This window comes from Bombyx mandarina, chromosome A1, assembly GCF_030267445.1.
Source record: "Bombyx mandarina strain Sakado chromosome A1, ASM3026744v2".
In the NCBI taxonomy this organism is placed as follows: Eukaryota; Metazoa; Arthropoda; class Insecta; order Lepidoptera; family Bombycidae; genus Bombyx; species Bombyx mandarina.
Genome location: NC_143234.1, coordinates 16,795,661 through 16,811,414, shown reverse-complemented (window position 1 = coordinate 16,811,414; position 15,754 = coordinate 16,795,661). Strand labels below are relative to the sequence as shown.

Here is a 15,754-nt window from a genome sequence, read left to right as displayed (position 1 = left end):
AAAATATATTACGAGGATACGTTGTAAGGTTGATGGGGGGCATCATCGTTTACAAGGCTTCAGATTCTATAATCGACCAGCCTAATTTAAGCAAGTAAAAACAGATGGTTATCCTTAGAAATGCATCGTAGGGGTTTATATTGTAGTATCGTGTTAATAAGTGAGAAAGAGACAAAAAATACCAAAAATATGGTTCGCTTAGAATTTGAAACACAATTAAAACTGCTTACACGACTATGAAAACTGTATAGTACTCGAAGCATTGGAAATAATATAAAGACAACAAAAAAATGCGAGATGATATAGTACAATATACACATACGGATACACACACAAACACACACACACACATACACACACACACATATATATTCTTTTTTTATATCGGCAATCTTAAAATGATTAGAAAATAAAAGATGTTAAAATTGGATTGGCAATATACCTTGGTCTTCAACGTCGACTTCGATTGTAATTTCGTTTTCTCTCAGTCCTTCATCGTCTGACATTTCTGGTATGGGTGTTCGGCTACGAAACGATCGAACTGGCGACAAATACGTAGGTATTGAGAATCTATTTTAGATGTATAATATATTATATATATATATATATATATTTTTTTTTTTTTTTGTGTACCTGGTCGCTTTTGGTCATGTCTTTGTGGAGCTTCGAGGACTTCGTCATTGAAATCTTCCCCGTCGAGACTTGATTCATCAGATTTTCGCTTGTTTCGCTCTTTTTCACTAAAATCGGACCTAAGCTTGCTCCTCATAAACTTGGCATATGCCACTCTCGTAGTAGGTGTCAGCTCTGATAGTTTGGGATTGTATTCTGAAAACCAATATTTATATTATAGATATTTTTACTTAAGTATTGAAAGAGGTTTTTTTTATTTAAAATGTTTACATTTTTCAAAGGCCTTTGAATGATCAAAATGTAATTATCTTAGTTTTATTATAATTAATTTGTTCTTATGAAACACTTTCGAGTAAAAATAGCTTCTTCTAAAATAAAATAATAGATTTTCAGTTAAGATCGTTAGAAAGATATGACTCATTTAAATCAGCTATGCTCTTTGTTTTGAATCTAGCAATGGATATATTATGGTACATACGTAGGAGCTTCTGCGGGTCAATGGTACGACTTTGAACATTTTCTAAGATATGAGCTCTTAGGGATTGTCTACTTCTTCGTATTTCAGCTTCAGCGGCGGTACCGATAGGATCCCTGCGTACTGTATTAGTTCGAACCAGAGCGTTCCAATCACGTTTTTTGCTGTAATTTTAATTTGAAAAGTTTGAGCTTTTTGTTTATTTTCCATATAGGCAATTCAACGTGTTGTTTTTCCCATAGGTAATCCACGAAGACAGAGTCGTATGTGACTGAGAACCATCTTCCCACATGTCATGTCAATGTCAATTTAAATCCATAGTCAATAACCCGTGAGCACTCTGACACACACTGTCCGTTTTACATACAGTGGAATTGAAATTGAAAGCTTACAAGTGTGACCTTTCGTGATCATAATGACATCTGGTGTTTGTATTACATAGATAAATTAAATAAATATTTGATAATTGTACCTATCTGTGCTTGACCTTCTGACAATAGCTTTCGCTATCTGACTAAATACATCCTTAGGTTTATTCTCTTTGGATATTACATCTTTGATTATTCCTTCTACGATTCCAATTTGGAAGTCTTTCAGTATTCTTCTTTCCATTACTTTTCCCTTTTTACCCGATACTGTGAAAAAATAATTGATTTTTGATCTTAATTTTGATTAAGCTGAAGCTAAAAAATCAGCGGTAGGCGCATAGTTAATAAAGGCTTTCCATACTAATGGTCTAATCTGCCAATGCCGGTCGCAAGCCCGGATGATAAAGGAGGAGGATTGAGTTGGTGTTCGACCTTTCCACCGTAAAAGAGTCAATGCCAAATGTTGGGTGGCGTTTAATTAGCCGGACCCAAATAAGGCTTCAGCGATTACGAAGAACTAAACCTCTACCAAAAGCACTGCCGTGGAAGGACGCGGGACCCCACCATGTACTTTTTCCCAAAAAAGCCTCATGAGGCCACGACCCTCAGCATTGAGGATTATTGACGCAAGAAGGATGCCAATGGTCATAGCTAAAATCGTCGTGGCCTAAAGGATAAGTCTGGCGCATTCTTGACGCGTGATGCAACTGTGCCGGTGTTCGAATCCCTTTTTTTGTAATGCAATACCTACCCGACGCACGTCCACGAATGACTTGCACGATCAAGAAAGTAACAATACGTAATAAAAAACCCCAAAAATTACAATTTACGTAATTACTGGTGGTGGGGCGGCTTATGGGTCCACATGAGTAGGTAGCGCCACTCTGCTTATTTTTGCCGTGTAGCAAAGCGTTTCACTATGAAGAGTAGGGCTGCCGTTGTACTATAAAAAAATGAGACATAGAATTCAAGTCCCAAGGTGGCTAGTGACATTTGTCAGGTGGATTGTAAACTTAACCATCCAACTGAGTAAAATTAAGATTAGGACTTGTATATATACAATGTACAATAAAAAATAGTTTCATTGAATCTATGAGTCCTTAAAAAATCATCGGGTAGCGTAGATAGTTCAGAAATTTTAAAATCATAATGATTACCGGCGGTATCCTGTAAGCTGACTCTTGGTGTCTTCATTCCATTGTTATGCAATATATCAATGAGCTCATATCTGAGTGTGGATATATCTTGACGGATCTCCATAACGTCATCCTCCGTGACTCCTACTTCATCTCTAGCCCTTTGTTCTGCTGTCACGTATCTTCTGACTAATATCCTCATTACCGCTTCGTGCTCCTGCCTAGCTTTTTCACGAGATTTGTTCTGTGAAAATGTTGTTTTAAGGTTTCATAGATTATTTCACGGCTTCCACTTGGATACCTAATGGAAACGTCTTAAGCTATCTACAAGAGGTTTTCCATTTTTTTTTATCAAATAATTAAAGATGGCCTAGAAGCTTAGAAACTTGATAATTATAAACATTAATAAATAAATAAGAGAGAGAGAGATAGTATGCTTTATTGTACACAAAATAAATAAAAATGCAAAACATATAATACCAAAAAAAAAATTTTATGTACGGTCTTATCGCTAAGAGCGATCTCTTCCAGATAACCATCAGGTGGACAAGACACCACTTTAGGAAACAAATTACACGCGTTGTACCTAACGATTGAAATACACACACACACACACACACAAACACAAACAAACACACACATACACCTACAATATATGTATATATATATTTATCAATACATATATAAATATGAAAAATATGGTAATATTTATTTATTTATTTTATTAATATATAAGTAAGTTTATATAAGTCAAAACAAGTAAACTTAAAATCAAAACACGTGATGTTTTCTCGCCGTTCTGTATCGAAAGGCGGGAAACTAAAGAAAAATATAAAAAGTTTGAAAGTATGTAAATGTTAACAGTGTATTTTAGGTCGAAAAATTAAAAGTAATTACGAGTATTGAACGCCTTTCTCGTTTGTTAAAATAGCTTTTGATCCAGCAAAAGAAATGCTTTGGCGTCGGTATGATGTTGAAGGGCGGCGGGACGGTGTCGCCGTCTTCGAAGTAAGACATCCAAAGATTACTGCGGGCGAATTTCCATTCAGTATCAGCTCGTTCCTAAACAGAAATAACGAAGAGGTGAATTTTGGAAATTTTGGAATCAACCGGACACAATGAATAAGAGCAGTCCGTAATTACGCTATGAAATATGTATATTAATATGTGAAGCAAAAACTTTGTAGCACTTTTTACGAAAATTGCTCGAATGGAGTAGTATGAAATTTCCCACACTTATAGAGAATATAGAGATGGAGTGGAGAACGCTAATAGTTTTTTAAATTTTTTTTTATTGCCTTTGTAGGCAGACGAGCATACGGTCCACGTGATGGTAAGTTGTCACCGTCGCTCATGGACGTCAGCAATACCAGGGGCAGATCCAAGCCGCCGCCTACTATATGCATTAATAATATCTAATAATATATTAAATCAATAAAAAAAATTACACACTACCATGTATTTGACTCACACACACACATATACATATACTTTGTGTATTGTCAAATTTTTGTTATTGCTTAAAGTGTGGTCAAATTGAGAATAAGTTAATATTGTTCATCTTTAATATTATTTGTCTATAGTGTGGTCTTGCTGAAATCTGTCAATAAAAAAATATATTATAATAGTCTTTGACAATAGAACCTTAATAATGTTGAAACTTTTAATTTCAATTAATTATAGTCGAATTTCGACTACTACGGAACCACTAGTACTTTTAAATACACCAGTATATATAAAAAACTGTAATGAGAATCTTAGCTGTTTCCTTATACTTACGGAAATTATTTGATATGAGTTCGACATCATGGCAATCAGCATGTTGAGCAGGACTATTATGTTAATAACGGAATACGATCCAAAAGTCAGAAGAGCCCAAAATCTTGTAAAACTTTTGATACCGGTCAACTCGAACGTCGTCAAATCGACGAGCCCAAAAGAAGCCCAGAACAGCGACTGAGAGGTCTCGAACAAACTGTAAGAAGTAGTGCTATTACTATGACCGTAGTAATATCTTAACTACAAAGCGTTTGATTTATTAAAATAAATTAGATATTAATACTTTTGTGAATTAAAGACGGACTTTGGTTAAATACTATTTAGGTATACTAAAATAATAAGGTTGTTTTTTTTTCCTACATAAATACATGTACGGGAATCAGAGAGGTAATTGCTGTTTGTTATACATTTCATTCCGTGTTACTTTTCTATATTGGAGGCGCTCGGGTAGCTATTAGCAAATCCCGCCCCTTCTGGCTGAGCCCTTGCTCGCCCACGTGTCCTTGTGAAACTGGAAAGGCCTTCGGGCCACCAGTAAACCCGTAATTATAAAATAAAAAATAAAAAATTCTAAAATAAGTTCTAAAATAGTGAAGAGACGATCGAAAGAACACGAGATATTGTACTAACTTAGCATATCTTCTCCAAATTGAACAGGCTCTTTCTTGCCCATCGAAATCTGGCAACCCATTTGGAAGGTGGTAACATTTGTCTTTTTCTAGTTCAGCATAATACCACATTAGCTGATTGAGTCCTGCGAGGTGTACATATACTTTAGTATGGACAGAAATCATCTGAATTTCATAAATAAATGTTTACAAATTAGGTTAATTTACACAATTATAATTATTTGATTTTTTTTGATTATTTTGTTTTAGCAATTTCTTTTTAGAAACTTTGATCGATTACATACAGACTTTATTATTTTAATTAAACTCACCACATCCAAATGCGAATAACACAAGCATGTACACAAAGAAGAACTTTAATATATCCAGTATCATTCGTCCCAGAGATACTTGGAGTGGTCCCAGATAAGGATTTATTGAGAAGATGTGAACAAGCTTCAGAAATGAGAATATCATGCCGGCTGCAAACGCTCCTTCAGATAACAGCATCGGATCGTAGGAGTCCCAACGTTCTCGCGGGTACCAAGGATCCAAACCACTGTGGTGATCTCGCTGAAGAAAAAAACTTCAGTCCGTTACACGCTCACAATATTTCGAAGTTACTTTATAGAAACAATACAACATCTGTGTGCTTAGTGCGAGTTTTTTTTTACGCTCTCGACAGCGTAAATGTTAACTATAATTTCTATGCAATTGGAACAGCGCCCCTAGCGGCAAACGTAGGCGAACGTTCCAACTCCCTTCAAATTTGAGGTAACTTTTACGCTATCGAGAACGTTAAAAAACTCGCACTGAGCACACTGTTCAAATTAATATTTTAAATAAGATATTTATCAATTTTGAATAATATGAGAGACGCTTACTTGAACAATATACCAAGATGATATTCTCAACGAAATCCACGCGATATAGAACATGTTTGTAATGAAATCCACGATATTCCATAGATCGCTGATGTATTCCGTTAGACCTCCTGTCCACAGAGCCCTGATTTCCGCCCAAATCAAACCTAAAATTATTTAAATTTTCTAAGAAATTAATAATTAAGTATTTAATTAATATATTAATTAATTTTCTAAGAAATTTTAAATATAAAAACGAGTGATACATGGACTTAACAACTAATAAAGTACTTTTATAAGCTTTACCGCATTTTTTTAGGATAAGTGAAAGAGCTTACGGTCACTGGTTGTAGGACCTCTTGTGAGTCCGTATGGGTGGGCACCACCATCCTACCTATTTCTGCCGTGAAACAGTAATGCGTTTCGGTTTGAAGGGTGGGGCAGCCGTTGTAACTATACTGAGACCTTAGAACTTATATCTCAAGGTGGGTGGCGCATTTACTTTGTAGATGTTTATGGGCTCCAGCATCAGGTGGGCTTTGCGCTCGTCCAACCATCTAAGCAATTAAAAAAAAAAATTGTTGTGAAGTAGTTATCGGAGCCTATAGAGGTTAGCGATGAAATCCGACACCCACCTTGAGACATGAGGCTTACGTCACGGTTTTATATTACTGCGACTGGCCCACTCTTCAAACCGAAAAGCATTACTGTTTTACTGCAGAAATAGCCAATGTGGTAATACCTACCAAGTGAGCTCACAACTTATGAGGTAATTAATAACTACATAACATAACTTATGATATAAGACATCCTACCACATAGTAATGACGAAAATTATAATTATTGCGAATATAATTTTTTTATTACACGATTTTATTCCTTCATCGTGGAAGTAATTTGTGAACGTATATCGATAGAAAACTTGGTACTTGTATGAGGGATTGAAACACCGGCACAGTCGGTACGAATACACCAGGCATCTTATCATTTAGGCCACAACGACTTTTTTACAATGACTAAAATCAACAGAGACCGATGCATTCCGAGTTAATATTAACCTCTAAGGAATTAACCTGATGATGTTGTATAAGTCAGAGTTTTAATTTAAGAAGCAGACGCGTAAGATCAAGATTTACTATTCGAATAACATTGATATAAAAAGATTGCATGCCAACAAACTCAAATTTACTTGCTATGTAGATAATGACGGCGAACTCAATGACTCCAGGCAGAGATCCTCTTTCGTGGTCCTTCCAGTATCCCACTAATTCCTGTAGCCAGCTGACATTTGACCACTCTAGTACTACATATTCCGCTCTTTGGGATGCTAGTGAGAGCAACGCTGGAAAATATTGTTGATGAACGTTAATTAATCCTTTACGTTACTTAGTGAATAATGGGAAAAAAATTGTAAAAAGAGAAAGTAACATATAAGCCATTCGAAGATATTGATATAAAATAATGAAACAGTTCTAAAATAAATGTTCATCTAATGTAGCAATGAACAGAAACAATTTAGAGTTGAATGCAACTACATCGTTGATAAAATAAAAAGAAATATGCTTGAAATTCATTAAGCTACCTACATGTTTTAAAATAATATGTAATAGCCAATCCTATCATGGGAATAATTGATTGATTGATTTTATTAAGGAGAGAGAGAGAGAAAGAATATACTTTATTGCACACCAAAACATAAGTAACATCAGAAAACAGTCAACAAGCAGATACGTTTCTACAATAGGCGGTCTTATCGCTAAAAGCTATCTCTTCCAGATAACCGTTTAATTACCCGAAATTCTGGACAGATAAAGATATAGCAGGTATGTTGCGGTGTACTACTAAGGAGTTTTTTTTTTAATTTCTCAAATTATCCTAGGCTATTATTTATCAAGATTCCCGTTATTCGTACTATTTCAAAGAACTCACTCAAGAACAGCATGTAAGAAGAACTGTGACAAATAAACTTGACGAATGGCTTTTTCATGAATCTGCCGTACTCTGAGTTTGGGGCCAACATGTAGATTGTGCAGTAAACAGGAAACATCACCCCCAATTTTGCTACCTGAGAAGGAATCTCGAAATAGCAAAAATTAATCAAGTACAAATACAATATAAAATAAATGAAATATAGCTTGTAATTGAATTATTTTTCAGCATTAAAATAACGACTCGTCGATTGTAAATTCAAACTCATATTTAAGAGAGTTGTTCACTTATTAAGTGTTTTGATAATGAAACCAAATATATTTAAATGCAATTAAGCAATTGAATCTTGTACTTGTCTATACTAATATTATAAAGAGGAAAGATTTGTTTGTTTGTTTCGAATAGGCTCCGAAACTACTGGACCGATTTGAAAAATTATTTTTCCATTAGAAGCCGACATTGTCCCTGATGAACATAGGCTACTTTTTTTTGTTTTTTTTTTATTTTTATTTTTTTGTTTCATGTATGTTTTAATGTTTCCGAAGCGAAGCGAGGGCGGGTCGCTAGTACCAAATAAAAGTATATTTTTAAAACCAATCAAATTTAGTATATAGAGATAGTGTACCTGAACGCATTGACCGAAAATGTTTTTCCTTTTAAAGCCCGGCAGCCCTTCATACCAGATAGCTCCCAATAACTGCTGCACATTAGGATGTGCTACAAACTGAAATTAAAATTATATGTTCACTTTGTATCAGGCGTTTCGGTCAACAGTACATACAATCAACATCTATTTTCCATATTTGATATAGGAGTTTATAATCGAAGATAATGTTCGCCATAATGTCTTTACTGGTGGTAGGACGTCGTGTGAGTTCGCACGGGTAAGTACCACCACTCTGCCTATTTCTGACGTGAAGCATTAATGCGTTTCGGTTTTAAGGGTAGGGCAGCCTTTGTAACTATACTGAGTTATTCGAATTCATATCTCAAGGCGGGTGGCGAATTTACGTTGTAGATGTCTATAGGCTTCGGTAACGTAACGTCTACGTAAAATTTGATATAAAAAAAGCAAATTTCATATTAGTGCGCTTTCATCATCACCATCACCAGCCTATAGCAGTCCACTGCTGGACATACGCCTCTCCTCATCTCTCCAACTCATCCAGCTCTTGCCAGCTTGCTAAAGCACTTTAGTTACCGTATAACTTGTTTTAGGACCTTAATCCGTCCATCGCACCAAAATAATCTTTACAACAACTAGATATTACGTCTTGCAACGACCAAAAAACGTGTTGGATGTAAAAATGATCTTGAGAAAACTTTAACTTGTTAAGACGGATTCTTTGTCTTCAAAATTAACATAATACAAATCTGTATCGTAGTAATATATCGAAGGAGCGAAATAAAATATAAAATGAGTTCAGATTTGTTTGAGTATTCTCACTGACAGACCGACGCGTCGACGCCGGGCGGATTAAACGAAATCAATCGTAAACAGACCATTAATTCGAATGTTTGTTTATGAAGATTTAAATTGATCCAGAAGTGAGATCGAACTATTAAAAAATCTCAATAAACAAACACGTCGCTCCGCCGATTTTAGGTCATCGAAAGGAATCTACGAACGATTTTGTGCGTTCTCGATTTTTATATGACTTCATAAAATTGATTTATCTGTTAGCTATTCAATTTTAAGGTTCATTTTTGTCTATTATTAACAGCGATCCTTAAAACTTTTAACGACTGAATAATAATTATAAGATTCTCTATGTTTTTTTTTTATAAAAGAGTATTGAATATAGAATTCGACACGTCTTCCTATAAAAGTGACCATATACATTTTCAATCCCCATTTCTCTATTTTAGTATATTGACCGAGACAATTATTTATTTATTTAAGGATTACCAACACGGTTTACAGTAAGATATAAAATAACATTGACATGTATAGAACGATTGATAGCTGCAACTCTAATTAGAGGCAATCACAGCATGCATTACATTAAAATATCAACAGAGATATAGAGAGAGAGAGAATAATAAAAAAAAAAGACAACAAGGACAGTAATACCCGAGTACTCAGACCAAGGCCAAGGCTGAGGTTCAACAACAAATTTTATAATTTTGTTCCTGAATATTGGAAGGGTATCTATGATGTCACGTCATATCTTAATTTGGGTGGCGGCATTCCAATTGTGATGATTAATATAGGCTTTGGCACACACACACACACAAAGTGGTGCCTCAGTTCGTCCTCCTCCTCTTCGAGCGAATATCCGACCATTATCTGAGCGTTAGTCTTTTTAATACACTTTTATTAGCTTCATACGTATGTTACGTATGTAAAGGAATTTTTGATCATGATTTTGACCCCCTACAAAGCGTCGGATTAACTCGAAATTTAGCATACTCATTAAGGACCGATGACAATTCAATATTTTAAGCAGTTTGATCCGTTATCCTTACTAGGATAATCAGGGTTACTGATTTTTTGTTTTCCTGAGACCCGGAGTATCTGCATCAAGACCAAGAAGGGAAACTAACTACCAGGCACGCCGATCACCTATTTCTCGGATAAGTTACAGACTGATGATTCAGATGAAATTTTTGAAAAATTGAAAAAAAGATATTACCTAGTCAGGTCATAAGTATTGTCACACAGTAAAAACCTTTCTTTTAGAATGCTGGCCACAAAAAAGTTTATTGAATTCGAATTTCGAATTGTTCATGAATGTAAAAATGTATACTTTTAGAATTGTACTCATTTTTTAAATATGGAGTGGACGCTTAAAGAAGACCGTATTGCAGTTATTGCGTTGCATCGTTGCGGTTACGCGCCAATTCAAATTTTTAACATACTGAACATTTTGAATATAACCAAAAGATTCGTTTATCGTACCATCAAACGATACAATGAAGACTCTAGTGTAGATGACAGGTCAAGAAGTGGAAAAACAGGACATCGTTTGAATGCTCGTCTAATGGACCTGAGACTGAAGAGATGCCGCGCTTTGTTGAAGCGGTACGCGGGAAAAAAATATCGGGAAATTCTTTTTTCGGATGAAAAAATTTTTACCGTAGAAGAGAGCTACAACAAACAAAATGATAAGGTGTACGCACACAATAGTGAAGAAGCGAGCAACCGTATTCCGCGTGTCCAACGAGGTCATTTTCCATCCTCGCTCATGGTATGGTTGGGAGTTTCTTATTGGGGCTTAACAGAGGTACATTTTTGTGAGAAAGGTGTAAAAACGAATGCAGTTGTGAATCAAAATACAGTCCTGACGAACCTTGTTGAACCTGTTTCTCATACCATGTTCAATAACAGGCACTGGGTATTCCAACAAGATTCGGCGCCAGCTCATAGAGCGAAGAGCACACAAGACTGGCTGGCGGCGCGTGAAATCGACTTCATCCGGCACGAAGACTGGCCCTTTTCCAGTCCAGATTTGAATTCGTTAGATTACAAGATATGGCAACACTTGGAGGAAAAGGCGTGCTCAAAGCCTCATCCCAATTTGGAGTCACTCAGGACATCCTTGATTAAAGCAGCCGCCGATATTGACATGGACCTCGTTCGTGCTGCGATAGACGACTGGCCGCGCAGATTCAAGGCCTTTATTCAAAATCACGGAGGTCATTTTGAATAAACTTTAGTGTCATAAGAATCTATGTTTTGTTAAGTTCATTTTGGTGTATGAATGGTTACATAATGAATAAACTTGTTTCAATTATTTTACATTAAAGATGTGACAGAATTTATGACCTGACTAGGTATAATTGAAAATATTGAAATTCAACTAAAAAATGGAAAACGAATAATAGCTAAAAAAATACTTTTTTTAATAATAAAATCATTTTTGCTTACACTACTTTTAGTTAGAATTTATGAAGACTTTAAAAACGTTTACTGCTAATTTGCTTTTCATTAATTAACCTAATTTAGGTGTCTGGTTGTCAGGTGACAGTCTAATTAGGCGGGCCATGCCCTCGTCTGTCTATAATGGGAATCAAATGAATAAATATCACTGATTGATGCTTATTATGATTATTGCTATGATCTATTGATGCTGTATATGCTCATAAAACAATTGTGATTAAATTTGGTGTACTAGTCGACTACTAATCGACTACAGTTGATGAATATTTTTTGACTATTGATTAAAAATTCAGACCACGATGTAAATTTTTACTTTATGTCCAAATTGCAACGGGCTAGGTTCGTATTTGTTGTTTCTTGTCAAGAGCAAGTTAAAGCGCTCAAGTATCTGCGTGATGAAAATCAGGTGTAGATTTCAATGGTAATATAAAAATTATACATACTTTTAATTTGTAAAGTAATACCGAGACATCTAGTAAAACCAAGTCGTCGTGGCCTAAAGGATAAGACGTCCGGTGCATTCGTATGTAGCGATGCACCGATGTTCGAATCCCGCAGGCGAGTACCAATTTTTCTAATGAAATACGTACTCAACAAATGTTCACGATTGACTTCCACGGTGAAGGAATAACATCGTGTAATAAAAACCAAACCCGCAAAATTATAATTTGCGTAATCACTGGTGGTAGGACCTCTTGGGAGTCCGCACGGATATGTATCACCACCCTGCCTATTTCTGCCGTGAAGGAGTAATGCGTTTCGGTTCGAAGGGTGGGGTAGCCGTTGTAACTATACTGAGACCTTAGATCTCAAGGTGGGTGGCGCATTTTCGTTGTAGATGTCTATGGGCTCCAGTAACCACTTAACACCAGGTGGGCTGTGAGCTCGTCCATCCATCTAAGCAATAAAAAAATCAAACGAGAAACAAGGTACCCTCTTTTCAACACAAAACAAATTATAACGAGCAAAAGTTAAAGTATCCGCTTTGTTATTGGCTTGTAGCTTACAACTTTAAATAAGTACATTTTGATGCCATTTAAATATCTAGTAAAATATCATTTATATGATGTTTTCCACTTAAATTTGTTTAAAAGTATCAAGGACACCAAAAAAATTTAATGCAGAAATTGGCGTTATCAAAAAATTTACTTTACACAAATCACCATTCGATATGTTTCAGTTTTAATTGATTTACCATTTTCTGCTTGTATTTGATAGCCAATTTGAGACGTCCAAGTGTTTGCCTTTCCCCGGGCTCCCAGCAGTCCAAATCCCATGGGTTGTAGTTGAGCATAATCTCTAACTCCTTTGAGGTTCTGGTGTGATCTAATAGGGAGGTGGCGAATTCTTGGCATTGTTGACGTAAAGCCTGAATTAAAAATCAAAATATGATTCACAAATATTGTGAACGTAAACCCAAAAGCAAAGTAAAGAAACAAATGAATTGTTCCAAAAAATATCATTGCATTAATTCTAGTGGAACTTTAAAACAACTGGTGACAGGACCTCTTGTGAGTCCGCACGGGTAACACCACTCTGCCTATTTCTGCCGTCAAGCAGTAATGCGTTTCGGTTTGAAGGGTGGGGCAGCCGTTGTAACTATACTTGAGACCTTAGACTTTATATTTGAGTCGACTATTATCAAAGCCGGCAATGTGACTTTTGGACAATTATTGGTAAATCAGAAAAACGAATTATTGACTTTGTATTCCATTGGCAGTCACAAAACTCTTCTGAACGACATCTTAGATAAATAACAGGTTAAGTATTAACCTTTATTTAATGCAGGTTTTGAACCGTATTCTTTGAAGGAGACGATTATATTCAAATCAATCTGTATTGACATATCAATAAATTTTTTTTGTCCAAATGCACAGATTGCCACCTTTGATAATAGACGACTCATTTCAAGGTAGGTTTTTTATTGCCCTTGTATACATATACAGCCTACCTGATGGTGAGTGGTTACCGTCGCCCATGGACTTCAGTAATCCCAGGGGCAGAGCCAAACCACTGCCTACGGAATATGCGTGGCGCATTTACGTTGTATATGTCTATGGGATCCAATTACCACTTAACGCCAGGTGGGCTGTAAGCTCGTCCGCCCATCTAAGCAATAAAAAAATATATTTTAAAGATTTAAACAATCAGTAAAATATAATTTCAAACAGTACACATCATCATCATCATCATCATCATCAACAGCCCACAGTCGTCCACTGCTGGACATAGGCCTCTCCCAATCCACACCACTGAGCCCGGTCTGCGGCTCTCCTCATCCACTTCTTGCCGGCCACCGTGCGGAGGTCATCGCACCACCTAGCCAGGGGGCGTCCTACGTTACGTCTTCCGCTACGCGGTCTCCACTCGAGAACCCGTCTGCTCTAGCGATCGTCAGTCCTATGGCATATATGGCCAGCCTTGCTGACTCTTTGAGCTATGTCGATGACTTTAGTTCTCTTTCGAATAATCTCATTCCGGATTTTATCCTTCAGAGAAACTCCGAGCATGGCTCTTTCCATGGCTAGCATAACAGTACACATATGATTGTAATAAAAACTGTGTGAGGATATATTACCGTTATCTTGTAAAGTTGAGACTTAGAACCCATGTCTCAAGGTGGGTGGCGGCATTTGATTTTGTTGATGTCTATGGGCTTCAGTAACCACTTAGCATTAGGTGAACCGTAAGCTCGTCCACCCACCTAAGCAAAAATCGCGAGGCGGGAAAATCACAAAGAACCTATCATAGGCTTACCTTATATTCAACTCTAAACTCAGTTTCCATTCGACTCAGACGTCCCAACTCCCAAGACAGCTGGAAAGCCGTCAGCAGTGGGTCAGCTGACGATAACGCTATGAGTGAAGGCGAAGAAAGCGCGCGATATGCGTTAATCCGAGCTTGAGAATGCCGCAGAGAATCCTCTTGGGAGGACTTCACGCATTCGTCGCAACCGCATCTGATTGAATAGTTTTTAAAAGCTTTAATTAGAAAATCCAGATCACAAATATCCTTGGTTTGTTCAATGAAGTACCGATTGCGTTGAAACAGCAGCTGCATTAATGTATTAATTTTATATTTTATATATATTATATTTTTTTTTTTTTCGAATACATAACGGGACGGTGATGGTTCAAGCTTTTCATAGTCCACGGGAGCTCACAAACAGTCTTATTAAATTAGGGATTTACTTATTACCACCCATCACTCTAGAGCAAAGTTAATTTCTATTACCAAGAATCTATTAATTCGTAATGCTTTTGAAAAAATCATTTTTACCACGTGCAATCTTTTGGAGTTTGTACTCTCCCATCTACGTGCTTCTGAGCGCTTTTTAATGTTCTTAATCGACGAGGTTCGAAAAGGACTGAGTGGACAGCGGCAGTCCAGTAGCGGCGTCTGGTATCAATGATGTCTATGACCAACATTAGCCACTTCCTCCGTGCGTCGTGTTCCTCAGTGCTGAGCATCGTTACCTTTACGGAATACATGCGTAAAGGTTTTCTTGGGAAAATTGCAAGTGGTGGGTTCCCGTGTCCTTCCACAGCAGAATCTCAGAGGCGATTTAGTCCCTCTTACCTTCAGCCTTACGTGATAGGAAATAAGTATTTAACTGTTTTTTTTTTTAAATTACAAACATATTTGGTGATACAGTACGTAGATAGTGAAGGGCATTCGCGGTTGCTCAAGTATATGTGTATCTGGAGACTTAAAAACTAGTTTAACTTCTAGACTTTTTATCGTTGGAAGACGTGATTATTGACAGAAAGACCTGTACCTACTTGACGTCGTGTGGTACCGGCAGCGTCGCTCCTCTGTCTAATAAGATCTTAAGGATCTCGTAGTGGTTCCTGTGCGCTGCCAGTATCAGGGGCGTGATATCCGGAGTGAAGGTGGCACCGTCTGAATCCACTGATTCCCAACTCTATTTAATAAAATTAATACATTAATAGAGTTGTACAGTAATAATGATTGAATCAAGGCAAGCTTTGCCGTTAATATCCTAATATGAATTAGACTTGTTATTGAAAATGATTCGCACGATATAATAATACTATGGTACACTGATCGAAATTACTG

General features: G+C 36.5%; 1 protein-coding gene across 2 annotated transcripts in view; it reads right to left on the bottom strand.

Moving 5' to 3' along the window:
- The window catches only part of trp (transient receptor potential), a 58,440-nt gene that overhangs the window by 919 nt on the left and 41,767 nt on the right, over positions 1-15,754 (bottom strand). For both annotated transcript variants that reach the window (XM_089739534.1, XM_089739535.1), the window contains exons 5-20: positions 15,457-15,599; positions 14,432-14,633; positions 12,870-13,043; positions 8,417-8,515; positions 7,792-7,927; positions 7,052-7,204; positions 5,884-6,029; positions 5,332-5,572; positions 5,022-5,145; positions 4,392-4,587; positions 3,510-3,674; positions 2,634-2,856; positions 1,581-1,743; positions 1,112-1,272; positions 634-828; positions 443-541 (exon numbers count right to left, since the gene is read on the bottom strand). In XM_089739534.1, coding sequence (XP_089595660.1) covers positions 443-541; positions 634-828; positions 1,112-1,272; positions 1,581-1,743; positions 2,634-2,856; positions 3,510-3,674; positions 4,392-4,587; positions 5,022-5,145; positions 5,332-5,572; positions 5,884-6,029; positions 7,052-7,204; positions 7,792-7,927; positions 8,417-8,515; positions 12,870-13,043; positions 14,432-14,633; positions 15,457-15,599 — 2,620 coding nt within the window. The remainder of the gene's footprint in view (positions 1-442; positions 542-633; positions 829-1,111; positions 1,273-1,580; positions 1,744-2,633; positions 2,857-3,509; positions 3,675-4,391; positions 4,588-5,021; positions 5,146-5,331; positions 5,573-5,883; positions 6,030-7,051; positions 7,205-7,791; positions 7,928-8,416; positions 8,516-12,869; positions 13,044-14,431; positions 14,634-15,456; positions 15,600-15,754) is intronic.